General features: G+C 39.1%; 1 protein-coding gene across 1 annotated transcript in view; it reads right to left on the bottom strand.

The window, feature by feature from the left end:
- Positions 1 to 17,958, bottom strand: part of tp53bp2a (tumor protein p53 binding protein, 2a) — a 35,005-nt gene that overhangs the window by 12,911 nt on the left and 4,136 nt on the right. Inside the window, exons 2-8 of the mRNA XM_063008265.1 lie at positions 13,167 to 13,314; positions 8,253 to 8,366; positions 6,498 to 6,568; positions 5,861 to 5,962; positions 5,447 to 5,621; positions 3,811 to 3,992; positions 2,692 to 2,856 (exon numbers count right to left, since the gene is read on the bottom strand). Coding sequence (XP_062864335.1) covers positions 2,692 to 2,856; positions 3,811 to 3,992; positions 5,447 to 5,621; positions 5,861 to 5,962; positions 6,498 to 6,568; positions 8,253 to 8,366; positions 13,167 to 13,314 — 957 coding nt within the window. The remainder of the gene's footprint in view (positions 1 to 2,691; positions 2,857 to 3,810; positions 3,993 to 5,446; positions 5,622 to 5,860; positions 5,963 to 6,497; positions 6,569 to 8,252; positions 8,367 to 13,166; positions 13,315 to 17,958) is intronic.

Genomic DNA, 17,958 nt, shown 5'->3' with positions numbered 1-17,958 from the left:
GACAAAATGACACTTTGACACAATGAAAAGTAGTCTGTGTGCAGCTTATATAACAGTGTAAATTTATTCTTCCCTCAAAATAACTCAATATACAGCCATTAATGTCTAAACCACCGGCAACAAAAGTGAGTACACCCCTAAGAGACTACACCCCTAAATGTCCAAATTGAGCACTGCTTGTCATTTTCCCTCCAAAATGTCATGTGATTTGTTAGTGTTACTAGGTCTCAGGTGTGCATAGGGAGCAGGTGTGTTCAATTTAGTAGTACAGCTCTCACACTCTCTCATACTGGTCACTGAAAGTTCCAACATGGCACCTCATGGCAAAGAACTCTCTGAGGATCTTAAAAGACGAATTGTTGCGCTACATGAAGATGGCCAAGGCTACAAGAAGATTGCCAACACCCTGAAACTGAGCTGCAGCACAGTGGCCAAGATCATCCAGCATTTTAAAAGAGCAGGGTCCACTCAGAACAGACCTCGCGTTGGTCGTCCAAAGAAGCTGAGTGCACGTGCTCAGCGTCACATCCAACTGCTGTCTTTGAAAGATAGGCGCAGGAGTGCTGTCAGCATTGCTGCAGAGATTGAAAAGGTGGGGGGTCAGCCTGTCAGTGCTCAGACCATACGCCGCACACTACATCAAATTGGTCTGCATGGCTGTCACCCCAGAAGGAAGCCTCTTCTGAAGTCTCTACACAAGAAAGCCCGCAAACAGTTTGCTGAAGACATGTCAACAAAGGACATGGATTACTGGAACCATGTCCTATGGTCTGATGAGACCAAGATTAATTAGTTTGGTTCAGATGGTCTCAAGCATGTGTGGTGGCAATCAGGTGAGGAGTACAAAGATAAGTGTGTCATGCCTACAGTCAAGCATGGTGGTGGGAATGCCATGGTCTGGGGCTGCATGAGTGCAGCAGGTGTTGGGGAGTTACATTTCATTGAGGGACACATGAACTCCAATATGTACTGTGAAATACTGAAGCAGAGCATGATCCCCTCCCTCCGGAAACTGGGTCGCAGGGCAGTGTTCCAGCATGATAATGACCCCAAACACACCTCTAAGACGACCACTGCTTTATTGAAGAGGCTGAGGGTAAAGGTGATGGACTGGCCAAGCATGTCTCCAGACCTAAACCCAATAGAACATCTTTGGGGCATCCTCAAGCGAAAGGTGGAGGAGCGCAAAGTCTCGAATATCCGCCAGCTCCGTGATGTCGTCATGGAGGAGTGGAAAAGCATTCCAGTGGCAACCTGTGAAGCTCTGGTAAACTCCATGCCCAGGAGAGTTAAGGCAGTTCTGGGAAATAATGGTGGCCACACAAAATATTGACACTTCAGGAACTTTCACTAAGGGGTGTACTCACTTTTGTTGCCGGTGGTTTAGACATTAATGGCTGTATATTGAGTTATTTTGAGGGAAGAATAAATTTACACTGTTATATAAGCTGCACACAGACTACTTTTCATTGTGTCAAAGTGTCATTTTGTCAGTGTTGTCCCATGAAAAGATATACTTAAATATCTGCAGAAATGTGAGGGGTGTACTCACTTTTGTGATACACTGTATATATATATCAATTTTTAACCAATGCTTTATCCTGGTCAGGGATGCAGTGGATCCGGCTTCTTCAGAATCACAGGAATTTTTTCCAGGACATAGCCAGTTATGCCTGTGCGTAGACACCCGACCAGCTTATAGCACTGCTTGGCCAACCGAGTGCCAAATACTGTATATACACACAATAGGATTTCCCAACTCCCACAGCGGAAAACAGAAACATGATCACTTTTAAATTCATGGCTCATATGGATCCACTTTACAGAATTAACTGCTTTAAAGGTGAAATTAGGCTTTTCCCTTGATTAACAGAGGTATAAAAGAAGTAGGCAAAGAAAACTGAGTATTAGAACACTTGGAAACCCACCACCAATACACCAAAATAAGTTTGCTGCATCCCTTAATCATAGCCTTAAGAAAAGCCTTCAGGAAAAAGTGAAACGGTTTAAGTAAATTATACGGTTAACTGCTTCCACAAACCATTATCCTGATGGAGCTAAATAATCATGGGTTGCCAAGGCAGCAGGTTAGAAACAAAGTCAGAAAGAAGCTTTGCACATTAAACCAAAAACATCACAAAACACTACAAATGGGACACTGAGAGTGCTGCCAGTATCAAAAATGTATTACAGCCACACATTTTCAGTGGAAGTAAATCAAAGAGCTTTAATTGCCATTTGATGATGCTTATATGTTATAATGTAAAATATAAAGTCTTTTGTTGAAGTCCTTTGCTTTATTTGTTCCAATAAGTTTGTTTTCTGTGATGGATGTATTGCTTTTTATTAAAAATTAATAATACATGAAATTTTACTTTTGTGGAGTCTAACCTAACCTAAGACTGTAAATATTTAATCAGTTTCACATTGATGTTTTTATTACAAACCAAAGATTGACACTTGGTTTACTTGTAGCATGCCAAATAGAGCAATGTTTTAATCAGTATAATATATTGATATTATAGCAGGATAGCCTGGAAGTTCACTGCTGCGCTACATAAGGTGTTTCTTCTGTTTTCTTAATGGATCAATCCACAAATCTCTTAATAGAGATTATACAAGTATGTTTTGTAGGGTTGTATGAACCCTGGGATACCATTTTGGGATAAAGAGGGCCATGCTGGTACTTACCGGAAGGTTTTCTTTCTGCTGCAGAGCTGCTTTTTTCTTCCAGAGGCGATCCCGAAGCTCGCTGACTCGCTTGTCCATAGTAGCCACATCCTGGTTCCTCTTGTTCAGGTTGTCCCTTTGCTGTGTTAGCTTGCTGTTCAGCTCTTGGTTCATGTTGTTTCTTAGCTGTGTAAAGAATTTAGGAGTTAGAGCTAGGAAACTAAAGTATGTAGGCACCCCTATTAACCAGGTGAATTTGGCTATTTACGCCATGCGCATGGCTAACAGGTGCATAACATCAAGCACATTGCTGTGCACTCTTTCTACAGAAACAGAAGCCGTAACATGGGTCAGAGTAAATAGCTTCCATAGCTGAATGCTAGGCAAACTTCCACCTTGCTGAAGCAAGCATTAGTATACAGTAGGGACATCAAGAAGCAACAACAGCTCAACTGTGAAAGAGCGGGCAAGTGAGTGTTACAGACCTCAAAGAGCAGTGAGTGTTAAACTTGGGTGCCTTTGGTCAATATGTTCAATTGTGCATCAGACTGCATCTGAAAGCAACATCAACATCAGACCTGCACAAGCAGTCAGTCCCACAGAAACCTAAGATCTCAATGCAACATGCAAATGAGCCTCTGAAGTAGTGGAAAGACATTAACAGGAGTCATGAATCACACTTTGCATGGTGCGAAGCTCAAGGTAGCGCAGCAGCAAGATAAGCAGCACTGCCTCACTCCATAGGAAACAATGGTACAGCCAGCACAAAAACGGTTTTGTGACTGCAGCCTAACAGAGTGAGTTTGTTTAGATCATACAGCAAAATCTTCTCTCAGTATTGTTTACATTTATGGCATTTGGCAGATGCTTTTATCCAAAGTGACTTACAGTACTGTGACAGTATATTGTCTAAGTAATTGAGGGTTAAGGGCCTTGCTCAAGGTCCCAACAGTGGCAACCTGGCAGTGATGGGGCTTGAACCAACGACCTTTCCAGGCTACAACTGCCCCTATTGTATCTAATGTTTAGTATCGACAGCTGAGATCAGCTTCACAGGAGGTGACGGCCAGTTAGGTATCGATTCAACATGCCACAGGAGTGATGACACAGAACCAAGCATTTGAAGCTCGAGTTTCTCACCTGCAGCTCTCTGTAGAGACGATCGAGCTCAGCCACGGCTCCCTGGTTATCGTGTAGAGCGTCCAGCTTGCCGTTTTTCAGCGTCTCTAGTTGCCTGTTGAGCTCCTCCACTTTAGACACAGCGACCACCAGCTCGCGCTGCTTTTGCTGAAACAGGTTGTTCATCTGCTCGATCTCTTCAACTGCAAACAGGCAATGCATGCACACACAGTACTTAGCTACACTGAACACAGTTCAGTGCAAACATATTGCTGTTGTCAGTAGGGGTGAGTTTATAAAATCGATTTTTCGATTCGAATCGATCTTTATTTGAACGATCCGATATCGATTCATATAAACGCGAGATCGATCTTTTAAATACGCCCCTTTTTACGGTGTACACGGAAATCTGTTACCCCTTTAATTTCGCGTGACCAGCCACTGTTTTTTGCATCAGTTCAGCATGGCAGAAGCTCAAGTTATGCCTGGTTCACACCACGATTCTTGCCCTGATTTTCGCTCGGCGACGGGTCAGCGCTATAGTATGTAGTATGCTATCGGTGTTCGCTCTGCGATCAAAACTTGGCTCTCAATCAATGTGAGAAACAGCGAGGGGAAACACAGGGGAGAGGTTGTAAACAGGTGGTTCAGGGGCGTAATATAGTTTCTATCAGAATACATCAGCACACGAGTTTTACAGTATTTCTGACCCGATCGTTCTCTACAAAACAAAATATTTATTAACCTCCAACTCACTACAGAACGATCCATGCTGCTCGTGTTGCCAAATCCACTCAGATTCCTTTATTTTTCTCCTTTTTTCTACATCAGCGCACAAACTTTGATCTCTCGCTACTTGTTGATGTGCACGTTTGGACGTGGTATCATTAAACCTTTCATCACTTCTCATGTTTGTTTTCGTGACAAAACGTAGTTTTGGAGACCAGAGAAGTTCGCCTGTGATTCCCCCTGGTGATAGATGGTGTAGTGTAAAACCCCCCTATCACCTGTGAGTCGTGCAGCGTGAACTGTACAGCGACCCGGCAAATCAGAAAGTTGTGTAGTGTAAACTTGGCATAAGCTGTTCAACAGCCAGGTGTATGTTTACATTACATTTACAATGTTGTAGCGTGTCAGACATATAAAATAATAATAAAAAATGAATGTTACTGTTTTCTGTTTTGGATTAATTATTTATGTAAACAAAATACACAAATATTTTTAATAATGGATGTTCTTTGTACAATTATCACATTCGTTCTCTGAACATCTTTACATATTTAAACAAAACCTGTTAATGTAACTCAAATATGCCTATGTGTGTTGAATCGAAATCGGATCGAATCGAATCGGAAATCGAATCGAATCGGGACCTTGTGAATCGAATCGAATCGATCCAGGAAATTAGTGGCGATACCCAGCCCTAGTTGTCAGTCATTACTGAACTGGGGGCGGTCAGATGTGCACATTTGGGATATTGTGTATAGCATTTAACTATAAGCTTGCTCAGCCTTTATGTCCTGTTTGATCAGAAAGCACTGGGATTAATTGATAAGATTTCAAGTAGAAAATTCAACAAATTGCAATAAATTCTATTCTAAGTTCTACTTGCAGCCTTTTGTGGTGACATAATTCTTTATGTATTTGTGTATCACACCTAGTTTTCCATTGCTGATGCGCTTGTGCTCCACTTGGCCCTTGAGTGCTCGCACTTTCTTGAGCCTAGCTTCCTGCTTCTCCACGTTCTCCCTAAGACGTAGCAGCTTCTCCTGTTCGGAAACTTGGTGCTGTTTCATCTGATCCTGCTGCTTCAGGTAGCGTAGCCGCTGCTCCTGTACATCCAGAGGGTAAAAGATAAAATCAACCATTAATTAACTGATTGCTAGAATCATAGTTTTGAGTCTGTACAATAACGCTTCAATCGAGCATGACGACTACAATATATTGGATCCCCAAACTTACAAGACACAGGGCTAGAAATGGTGATTGGCTGATTGTCCATAATATATAATAATACAATACAACCCCACTGCATGCAAACTATTTACTTTCCACATTCCACATTCAATACCTTGGAGGACAGCAGCTGCTGTTGAGCATCGATCTGTTGCTGTTGTCGAGCCGCCATCTCCTGCAGTTCAGCCAGAGTCATGTCCATGCGTGGACCAGAAACCTGCCAAACAACGTCACTCAACATCAAACAAACACAACACAGTTTGCAGGTCCTGGGGCGTCATGATCCCAGCAGTTTCGTTTTAGGATCGGATCTTGGTATCAAGAGTTAAGTGTCATCAGGTACTGTTACTAAGGGTTTTCACATGACCCAGGCAACACAAACAATACATCATACTCTCTCTGTACAATATGGTCCCATTGTGGTTTACAAGATGTAACATAAAGCCTCCACAAGGGGGCGTTCGACTACAAGTTTATTAAATGATTACTATTTTTCACTACAAGCCATTTTGTTCAGCTTGCGACCCACCTAATGGTTGCAACCCAGGGTGTTAATAATATTGTCTATTCTCACAATATATGAGCGCTCGGTCTATAAGCAGGAGTTTCATTATTTGAAATGTATGTGTGCTCATAATATGTGAGAAAAAATTGACTTTGCTTTGTGTTGTCTGTTAAGGTAAGTTAGTTAACAGGTAAGTTCACTAGGCATTTACTCGAATATATTCTTGTTTTACTCATCAACACCTTACCCCATTTTCCATTCTTCTATCTGAGGGTCCTTTAACACCGTTCCTCTTTGGCTCCATGGCTCTGGCAATTCCTGCAAAATTAGTGCAAAATAAATAATCTGCAATATAATACAACATGCTAATAACAGTTCATTTCTTAAAAGCACTAAAATAATGTCAAGACTGTTCAGTGCAATACTGTTAAACAAAAAAAAGTCTGATTTTACCAGCAGGTTTATTAAATGTGGTCAAAGTTCATGTACAGGTTAAGAAAACACAGCCGGCTCAAATTTAGCGATGATCCTAGCTAAACAAAGCGTGCAGTGTAGTGATGCGACGGACTGTGACCTGAACATTTAGCATGGTTCGCTGAACAAGAAGTGACTGTGACCGTTCATCGAGTTCAACACCGTATACACAATGTCAACAGGACCAATAAGTCTGATCACATCATCTGGCCTGTCTCCAAATCTGACATTTACATAACACGTGTCAGCTGCTTTTTGAGGCAATTCTACTGGAGGTTAACAAGGATTAACACTCATTAATATAAGTACCTCTAAACAATCCCTTACAGAAAAGGCTTACAGAAGAGATACAAGATGATCAATATTTAATATATTTTTAAAACCCTGCAGAGATACTGTTTGAAAGCCCAGTCCTTAGTTTATAAAAGCAATGTGGGCATTTTCTCCTCATATCCAAGTGGACTTTTCAATTAAAGACCAAATGAGTTTATAGATCAGCACCAGTTCTTCTTCTGAGAACACTGGGGCAGCGACCCTTCTTCCTAGTGAAGAACATTATTAAAGTTCAAGCCAGGTAAGGCTCCTAGATTCTTTTTTTTTTTTTTTTTTTAATGCATTTTCTCCCCCTTTAGCGCAGTCAATTGCCCAACTGCTCATCGTGCTTCCTCTCCGCCTATGCCGATCCCTGCTCTGACCGAGGAGATCGAAGCAAACCCACGCCCCCTCCGACACGTGGGCAGCAAGCCGTATGCATCTTATCCCAGCTTTGGTTGCAGCGTGTGTTTTTACCGCTGCACCACCTGAGCGGCTCTAGATTCTAATACAACAAAGATGAACAAAGATGTTTTTTCTGCGTATACCAGCTTGTTTGAAAGTTGGGGTCAGAGCGCAGGGTCAGCCATTGTGCGAAACCAAGGGCCCCAACATTGGCATCACTGCAAAGCTGAGATTTGAATCCGTTCAACAGCTTAAAGCTCTACCCGCTAGGCTACCACAGTCCCATGTTTACCACTGTTACATCACATTTTTATATTAATGACACTTGATGCTTTAGAACCTGAGAATACTAGTTACTGCTGGCTTTGTTTTAACTGCCATTTCCAATCTTAAATCTGCCAAGTAAATTGGCATGTTTGCAAAAGGGTAAAACAAAGCAAGGCTATGAAATGTCCTTTAAGAGACATTTATTTGAAATACCGGTTTGCTGAAGACTTGGCTTTGCTCGTTATGGATTACTCCCCTGTAAATATTAAAAATGCAGACTACACCAAATTTGAATGCAGAATTCAACAGAATTCATAACCAACTTTTAAAAAGACATCTTCCCAAAACGCTGTTTAGTCTGCTTAAAAACGTTTGCACAATTCTGAAAATCCCAGTGTTAAACTCATGTAAATCATACTAACTCACTTATCTAACACCAAACTAAACATCATACTAAAATTACCTATATGCCAAACCGCACAAAACACCATCATAGTAAAAACCCTTTAATCCCACCGTGCTAAAGTCATCATGATAAACTCACCTGGTTCACGACTCTGAGGTCTCTCGTGGCGGAGGAAGAAGCGAACCTCGGCTCTGCGCGAGCCCCAGCGCTGCAGAATCTCCAGCATCCTCTCACCCTCACCCACAGGGCGCTCTGCACACGAGCACACACACACACACACACACACACACACACACACACACACACACACATAGGTCAACTCATGCCAATAACCTCGCCACGCAAGGACAGCATTGATGGAGTGCTGAGACATGCTGCTGGTGCAGGGCGTGAGCTGAAGTGCTGATTAAGACACTTTTCAGAATATTCTGACTTGGCTAGTTTTAGCTGATTTAAAATGCATTATTTAATTACATTAGAATTAAGAACATTTAATTTAATTATAATGGAACTTTTAATGGTATAAAATGTTGCTGAGTGGTTGTGCACTAGGTGTTAACAGTATAAAATATACAGGGTATAAAAAGGTTTTAATACAAGTAACCATTTAAAATAATACAAGCGTACCCTCGGAAACAAGATGTTTTTGTGTTTTTAATAATTTAGTATGTGTTTATTAGGATTTAAGGTCCTGTTCTACCTGTATATGTAGTTATAGGTTTCACGATTCAACACAGTCACAGGCAATTTTGTATCTCTAGTTCTTCTATTTACATGTCTTATGACTATGGGAGGAAACCGAGGCAGACCGGGCCATCATTATTTAATTGTAGTTCATTTGTAAGCAGTTGTGTTGATAGTAGGGCTGTCGCGCTAACTGCAATTTTGAAATATCACGGTATAGACCAGCCAACCGCAGGGCATGCTGGACAACCGCAACACCGCGATATTCAAGTTTTTTCTTTCTTTCTTCTCCTTTTTTTTATTGTTGCAGGTCCATCTTGTTTTATACGCTTACATTCGTGCGTAATAAATGTTAAATAAATTCATAATGAAAATGAGCTAGGAGCGACATTTTCCCGCAACCTGTTCTCATGCGTTGCTGCTGAGTGTCAGGCTTTGTGTTTTAAAATGTAATCAATCGCAACAGGAATTATAGGCAAGTTTATTAATGATTAAATTGAGTTCACACTCAATAAATACTTGTAATTTAGACTATATTCAAACAGCCTTGGTGAACTAAAACACTTAATGACGGTTAATATGGCAGTGCAGCCTGCAAATATTCTCTTGCTGGCTTGCTGGAATGATTTAAATGCATTTTTTCGTTGAATAAAAATGTATTGAAACGAATAATAACTTGAAACGTAGTATATATTGTTATGTTAATTATACCTACTAAATAGATGGTTAATAGTGGCGCGATAACCAGGCTAGACTTTCTCTGATCTCTAAAGTCGCATGCAGGTTCAGTACATCTACAGTGTATTAATGCAACGAGCACCATCAGAGAGGGTTTTAGTGCCGAGGGGAACATCAATACCCCACTCAGATCCTCTCTAAAACACATCAGGTGAACATGTTGGTTCGTCTAGCGCGCATGATAACGCAGGTTTAAACTCTTACAGACTTTATTCTTTATTCTATTTTTTTTACCATATTTTGATTAGATGTGCATTTAAAATATTTAGCATAAACACTTTTTTTTTGTTTCACAGTGTATATCTAACCTAGGCTAGGAGCTAAATTTAAACCTTTTTTAATAGAGAAAAGACGCGCATCCCTGCTCTGTTCTGTATTTAACAATAGCCTAAACACGCATTTCATTGGTCTTAAAGCCGTCTCATCTTTGTCATTATAAAGCAATAATATACCGAATCATAGCCTAACAATAAAGCTTGTTTATATAGCTCTAAAATCCAGATCAATTAAGTAATTTTCAAAAACAACAAAAAAATGGCGATATAACCGCATACCGCGATATTGAGACAGGCTGAATACCGCAAAATGGCAATATAATCTGTATTTTTTTTTAAAAGTCAGAAACAATGCACTTTACATAATTACAGGCCCACTGTGCACATTAAAACTTCATGATCTTATTTTCGATTTCTTTTTAATCCTTTAGAAACCCTACACTGGTGGAAAAACACTTTCTTTGCAATGTCATGTCCCTTTTTTGTACTCTCATTCATTCCATTTCCTTTCACACAGTGAAGCTGCACTTGTAGGATCTTATTCTGGTTTCAAGAAGTACAAATATAATCTGTCATTACAAAGTGCCCTGAAGGATGTAATTAAGTTTGTGCCATTTAAACTTCTTAATTTGCTTCCCCAAGCAAGACGCTGAGCAAGCTGAGCGAGTGGTACATCTTAGAATGTCCTCACTCACTTTCAAAATGCACCAGTCATGTTTAGCATTGTTGTGCAAGTCGGATTTAACTGAAGAAAAAAGAATTAGGTTTTACAACCATTCTTTAGAGCCAAGCAGCCAACAGTTACACAACAGAACTGGTGTGCTATTTATTTACAGTCTGATCACATAAAGTTGGAGTACATGATTACCAAAAAAGAAAAAAAAACTTTAACAATAAGCACTGACAGGCAGTGCTGTTCTGAGAATGTTTACATTTATAAAGTGCTCGAAATGGTCCAACCAACTCTTAACATATTTCTATAGAACTCCAAATACAAACAGTAAACACAAGTCCATTCAATTAGATTAAATGAGATGAGTAAAATAACACTAAATCCAACTTTTCTAAAGCTATCTCACCTGATACCTTAAAACATCCCTTAACGTGTTGGCATGATGTGAAATATGTTAAGGGTCATTCACTTCTTTTTAAACTTTGACCTAATTTAATAAAAATGGCTAAAAGAAAGCATTTTCTCCTAAAGGCAAATCAGCCGACTATTTACATGAATGCTGCAGAACCGCTCTCAAGACATATCCACTGCCAAAGTCACAAAGATGTTTAAAATCTCAACCTGTTGAAATGTTACCAAACCACATTGTCAATGGTATAGTACGCTTAAAGATCCACCTTCTGTCAGTGATGTCAGCTGGAGCAATAAATAACTTGAGACTTCAAGGTGTTTTAGGTGCTTGAACTTAAAAGCTCGAGTGTACTGAGCATGCTCGATGATACGTAGTCATGGAAACAGACTGCAAACGCTGAGGTCCTTGAAGGCAAAGAGTACTTGAAGTCTGCAAGAATAAAACCCTGTCGCTGCTTTAAAACCACAATTAAAACTGGGCTTAGGCTGGCTTAATGTAACCACCTTTTAAAATCCAAATACATTTAGGATGCATCACGTAAATTTTGTATGCATTGTTACAATTAAATATTTTGTTTAAACAGCTCATGGTGTGCTGTTATTGTATGTACTACTGTTATTACAATAACTACTGTCATCACAGTAGATTACAGTAGATACCATGTTTTTGGGACAAATTGTGTGTTATTGTTTTTAAACTGTAATCAGGTGTAAATTCCAAATGCAAAAATCAAGAGTCCATTATAATAAGGCTGCACTGACCTGAAAACAATTAATTCATTATACAGCAAAAGCAAATAAATACACCCTTGTTGCTTGAGCAAGGGGACAGTAGCAGTCTACCACTAGAAGGGTAATATACACTATACCCCCACTATATACACTATATAAAAAGTAGAGATGTACCGATCGGGGTTTTTGGCACCGATTCCGATCTCCGATCTCCTTTCAGGGACATCGGCCGATAGTCGATTCCGATCGGGGGTTTAGGGGGTTTTAGCAGTAAATAAAATAAATAAACTTAAAAAGAGCCTCACAGTGAAGATAAACCGGAGCAGCGCGCGTGTGTGTTTGTGCCTTTAGAAGAGACGCTTTGTTCACAGTATCGCTATAAGTGATTCATTGATTCATGAGTTGATTCGTTTTATGTGAAGCGTAAGTTTCTCTTCTCAGTCATCTCTCCGTATTTACTGTTATTAATTAAATGTCGTGGTTTTAAATAAACACCAGCTACTACAGAACATTTTGTGTGACTCTTACATTAAAAAGCTCAATTAAAAAGCTTAAACTGTTATTACCACAGATCTGTAACCGACCGTCAGACTCTAAAAACGCTAAAAGTTTTCTGATCCTAAAAGTTCAGCAGATGATCCTGAACTAACGAATTTGCTGATGAATAAACTTTTGCCTCTGATTGGCTCTGTAACGTCTTCTGTTCTCATCTACATCACAAGTAAGAACCGCTTACGATTTACCAAAGTGAACCAGGAGTTTATATAACGTGCTGATAGAATCGACTCAGATGTGACCGGGTTGAATTATCTTTTTAAAGTAAATATTACAATCAGCAAAATTACATCGTATGTATGATGCACAACGTTAATGATGTTATTTTAGGTCATGAAGAGCTTTCACTGTGGTTTCTGTACGATGGTTGATGAATGGTGATGTGATGGTTGGTGCTTTGTAGCTCAAAGTCTGGATCAATCCACTGAGCTGTTAACTTAACGTGATCTTTTATATATCACACGATCGGATCGGCTACTCTTAGGAAATATCGGCCGATCGCCGATAGCATATTTTGATTAAAAATCGGCCGATACCGATTCGTAGTCGATCGATCGTCCCATCTCTAATAAAAAGACTAGGTTTGACAACCTTAGGGGGCTGATGTGGCACTCCATACATTTACACATTTTTATTTAGCTAATATAAAAGTTTTTTTTCTTTTTGACTAGTTTTTGAAAGCCTCTCTCATGGTTTTCTTTGACTATATAAGACAATATAAGAATGTTTTACAGCCACTTAATAGTGGAATGTATCAAAACAGGTATTTGATCGATTCAATTAAGTTTTAAAGGTTTTGACGGTGCACTTCAGATGACAGTGAAGAACAGTACACTTGTATAGTGTAAAATAACTGCAGCCATTTGTGATTTTAAATTTGTGAGTATCACTTTATGTAAACCTGGTGTAAATGAGTAAACTGATTTGCCTTTAGTGAAAACTAAATAAAAATGTAATATTATGCATCTAGGCTTTTTTACATACCCGAGCCTCTCCACATCTCAGCCAAGTGGCAATCAACTTCTCCAGGCTCTTTGCAGAGCTCCACCACATCACGACACACAGTCTCTGGAGTGATGGGCACCTCTGTAAAATGCTGGTCATTGTTGCTGAGGTACACGGTCAGAAACATCTGCCAAAGGACAATACAATAAGGTCAAACTGCATGTCAGATCAAAAAAATCCCCTTGTTCAAAAATACAGTTAAAGACTTCAAATGAAAACAGATAAATACATTTTAAGTAGACTAGAAAACTAAACTAACTAATGTTCAATCACATGATAAAATGTTTGTCTACACAGGCAAAGTAGTTCTAACCAAAACACAGTGATAAGCTTGAAAAGCAAAAATGTATGACAGGACCAGAAGAACATATCACTTTGAATATTTGTCTGCGGCCTCCCTGACATGACCAGATATGCAAAAGTTTCACTGTGGTTAAGTGAGTACAGATGACTACACAATTTACAATTCAAGTTACATAAGTAAGACTGGAACTGCCCTGACACAGAAGTCTAAGCATATCTGACATACATAGAATGTGCTTTACAACAGCTAGCATACGATAATGAATAAATAAATAAAATAAAGGCTGTGTTCTGACAAGCAGCTTAAATATTATCCTACTTTAAGCCATACATAAAACATGCATACGATTTAAATAATTGTATTTCTTAGATAACTTAAGATTCTTAGTTTTCTGCCTAAAATCAGTTTATTCAAGTCATATAAACATGCACGCCAAAATCCATGGAGCTCTGTAAAACCCAACACAGCAAGCTCCAGCTAATTTAAACAACTCAACCTGGAGAGCAAAGAGAGGGGAGGAAGGGAGCATGTAATTACAGTTCATGGAGGCGATGCGGCTTCACTAGGCTTTAAACTTAATGATCCACAAACTGCCCATGCTAGACTCTGAAAGCCTGCACTTCATAAGTTGGCAGTATGCAGTGATTGCATGTGACCTTCATTCTGTGCCAGCTAAATGAAATACTGGCCGAATGACCAACAAGAAAAGAGATGAATAACAGCAGAGAAGGAAGCAGACTGATCAGACCTAGAGCGAGGAGAATTCATTTTGGGCATCTACTCCAAACGTTGGGCGAACATGCCATTTTAAAAGCCACCTAAAATCACATCTGTTTGAGTAGGTTTGGTGATTATTGGCCATTTGATTTAATAAATTGTAAGTTGCTGTAAAAATGTGATCAAAGCAATTTCAACATAAGCTTAATTCGGGAATCATTGCATTCTCACCCAAGAGCCCTGCATATCTCAGAAGCAAACATGGTGGAGTACTGGGGTCAAAACATACAAGCTGTTTTTGTATATTATATTGTAGCCAGTTAAATTAAACTATAAGCACCCGTCAAGGAGGAACTGAGAAGATACAGGGAAAGGAAAAGAAACTGTAAGTGTAAGAGTGGAACTGAATCAAAGCAAACCCTCCAGCACACAGTGTACAAATCCCCTTGTACCATCTTTGTGCAAGTCTTTATTTTGTTTGCCGCCCAAGGGCTAGTGCGTGTTTATTTTTTAGTGCTTCATTCTTTAAATTGTAATTAAAAGTCATTAGTTAAAGTATCAGAAAACATCAAGAGTACATACAATTTTTCATGATAAATGAAAAATAATATATTTTTGTTGTAGCTGTAATATTACATTAAAAAGCCAACATATGTTGGTTAAGAATAAAGCCCACTTATCATTTCTCTGTAGGATTCTTGTTCTTTTAAAAACAAGATCCTAAAATTAAAATTACACCACACAACAAAATCACATCAGTAACAAAACAATACATTGAAACCAAAACAATAGTTTGCTCTATTATAAAATATACTTGGATGGTTTAAACAAATAGGAAGGGGTTAACAAAAACTTAATTTGCACTATAAAGCATCCAATCTATTTATTTTCCCCCCCACAAGCCCTCTGGGTAAAAAAAGCCCTCTATAAACAAAAATCAAGCTAGCCATTGAGTGTAATCCTTGGTGAAACAGAAATTGCTGCACTGACAGTATCAACACAAGTGTGACCTGGTGGCAAATGATGTCTTGTTTGGCATTAAATATTTATAGAGACCAAAAGAGCTGATGGTGCCTCCTGTTCAGCGCTTTTCTTTTCTGCAACCAATAGTCTGATCCTCTTTCGCTTCAGAAAAGAGAATAAGAAATTTAAAAAGGCTTTGTTGCTGTTGTAACCTTTTCAGTGTAAAAACTTCAATGACTAGAAATGTCAAAAATAACCTCATTTTGGTACCCTGTCGCTCAAAGCAAATTCTCCTGTAATGTTTGAGAAGCCATCAATCACTGTGTGAGCCTGTCACCCTTAATTGCATAAGTTTTGAGAAACGATAAATATTAATTCAGAATGATACTATAGTTTCCTTATTTTAACTTCACTGGGAGGATATTATAGCCAGTTTTCAAAGCCTCCTGTGCTATTCTATGCTACCAACGCTGGCTTTGCTTTCAAGAATAACTATCGGCAATAAAGAACAAGTGACCAAAGATGATATTATATTACTAAAGTGAATTTAACCCCAACCACCAAATATGATTTTCTGCTTATTATTCTGTGCATGTAAATGTAAACATGAAAAAAAGGAAAGACACTTCTAATTAATGAACTGTCTTTTAGTTTAAAGCTACAGGAATTATTCTGTTAACTTAAAATGCAATTGGCTTATCTGAGCAGTGCCGCCTGATGCATGTAAATAAAGTGTTAACAGAGGTATTTGAATGGAAAATCCAATTTATATTGCATTGGCAATGATGAGCACTTTGTTTGCGCCAATGTACTATTAGTATTTAATATGGCAATATACAAGGCCTATTGTTTTCAGCAGTGAAAGTGCTTTCCACTGAACTCTTTTTATTGCCTATTGTGTACTAATGTTCTTTGGAGCATGCAGGTAAATGAAATATCTGCAGGTGCATTCAATCCTGTTGATGAAAGCTTGAGCTGGGAATCTCAGCACACAGTTCAAACAAAATACCACGGTGGAAAAGCTTTTACTGTGCTGAGTTTACAGGCATAACATCATTATTGTTGTTGCAAGGTACCATCACAAAGCTCCACATAAAATATTCCTTCCAATGGAGATTTTTTATTGTACATCAAAGCACAATTAAAATTATTTCTACAGCTGTCCATGTAACAAGTAGTAAATAGGCAGTAGTAATGGGTGCATGTGGAGATACTGTATACACACACACACGGACACAAATTTAACAAGCTTATCTGGCTATGCTAGGTCCTAACAGGCTCACAGAGCTTGGCTGAACTCAGAGCAGCATAAACACAAGCATTTCGATTGCCGGAAGACAAAATGTTTGAGCCACTCCCTCAGATTAAACAGACAACAGAGATAGTGTACAACACACAGCAGAGCTAGCTTCAGGCAACAGGACTGAAAATAACGTCATCCTGTAAAACACTTTACTTCCCGGCTTAGAAACCACTACTGTACATATTTGTTTAAATAAAACAAATAATAGTCAAAGAACAAATGAATAATGAAGTGAAGAGTCATCGATTTGACAAGGGTCCTGCATTCTACTATGCACAGTATGATTTTTGCCACAAATAATCTCTATTTACAGCTTTTCTTCTATAAATCAGTTTTGATCAAATCAACTGCGGAGGCTGACAAAGCACACCAGAACTTAAATGTGACATTGGACTAGACAGAATGTTAGCTTGTGTAGATTGTACAGATAGGATAATATTATACAGTTAGTAAATGGACATGGCCTGGAGAAAGATGTCGATATTGCTGACAGGATAATTAACAGACTTGTCAATAGCCCTGCCTACAAACTTTCCCAAATGCACAGCATGCAGCCTGGCATGTAAATTATTTCGATCAATCCCTGGTGCATACATTCAGAACAAGCATACACCTTAAAACAAGCTAGAAAGCTAATTAAGCTTATTTGCTTATTAATTTTTAATAACTGTTTACTGCTGCAGACCTTCACTCCTGACCGAGGAGGGTCGCAACCCCCTCCAACATATGAGAAGTACCAATCGCGTCTTTTTACCAGCACAAGGTGGGTTCATATAAGGACCAGTTTCGTGCACGGACAGCACTGACTTGCATTAACACTCATCTCCTTGAACAGGCACCATCGATTAGCCAGCAGAGGCCTTAATAAAAGCAGTTATGAAGAAACCCTGCCAACTGATGGCAGACCTGAGATTCAAACTTGAGATTGGGGTAGTGTATTTCACCGCTGCACCACCTGAGCACCATAAGCAGTGTTTTAATACTTCTACGCTGCCTGGAAACACTAGAAAAATGCTTTAATTAGTGGGCCTCTGTGACACTGCATGACACAAATAATTTAAACCTCATGCAAATGTATGAGTGTGCACAAAACAGGCAGCTCAGCCTGCGATAAAGGGCCAATAATTAAACACGATTCTTTAAAATAAATAAATAGGGGGGCTATTTAATTTTACTGTCTGGTTCAGGTACCTACAGACAGCAGTGACTATTTCTAAATACATGCCAAGCTCTTTGTAAATAAGATGTGGTGAACAAGATTCTATGAACAAATGATATCACTTGTTGACATATGACACACATGAATCGACTGATGTTTTTTAAAGGTCTACTAGAACAATGCAAAAGAAGCCTGCCAGAAAATGGACCTAAAAATACTCTGTCCACTGCGTACGTGTTAACTTTATGCAACAAAAAACATAACATTAGATTAATGAAATGATAATGTAGTACAACGGCAACCTAAATCATCAAATTTCCGCTTT

Source organism: Trichomycterus rosablanca, chromosome 14, assembly GCF_030014385.1.
Source record: "Trichomycterus rosablanca isolate fTriRos1 chromosome 14, fTriRos1.hap1, whole genome shotgun sequence".
Classification (NCBI taxonomy): Eukaryota; Metazoa; Chordata; class Actinopteri; order Siluriformes; family Trichomycteridae; genus Trichomycterus; species Trichomycterus rosablanca.
Note: the sequence above shows the minus strand (reverse complement) of the source record. Positions and strands in the feature narration are given on the sequence as shown.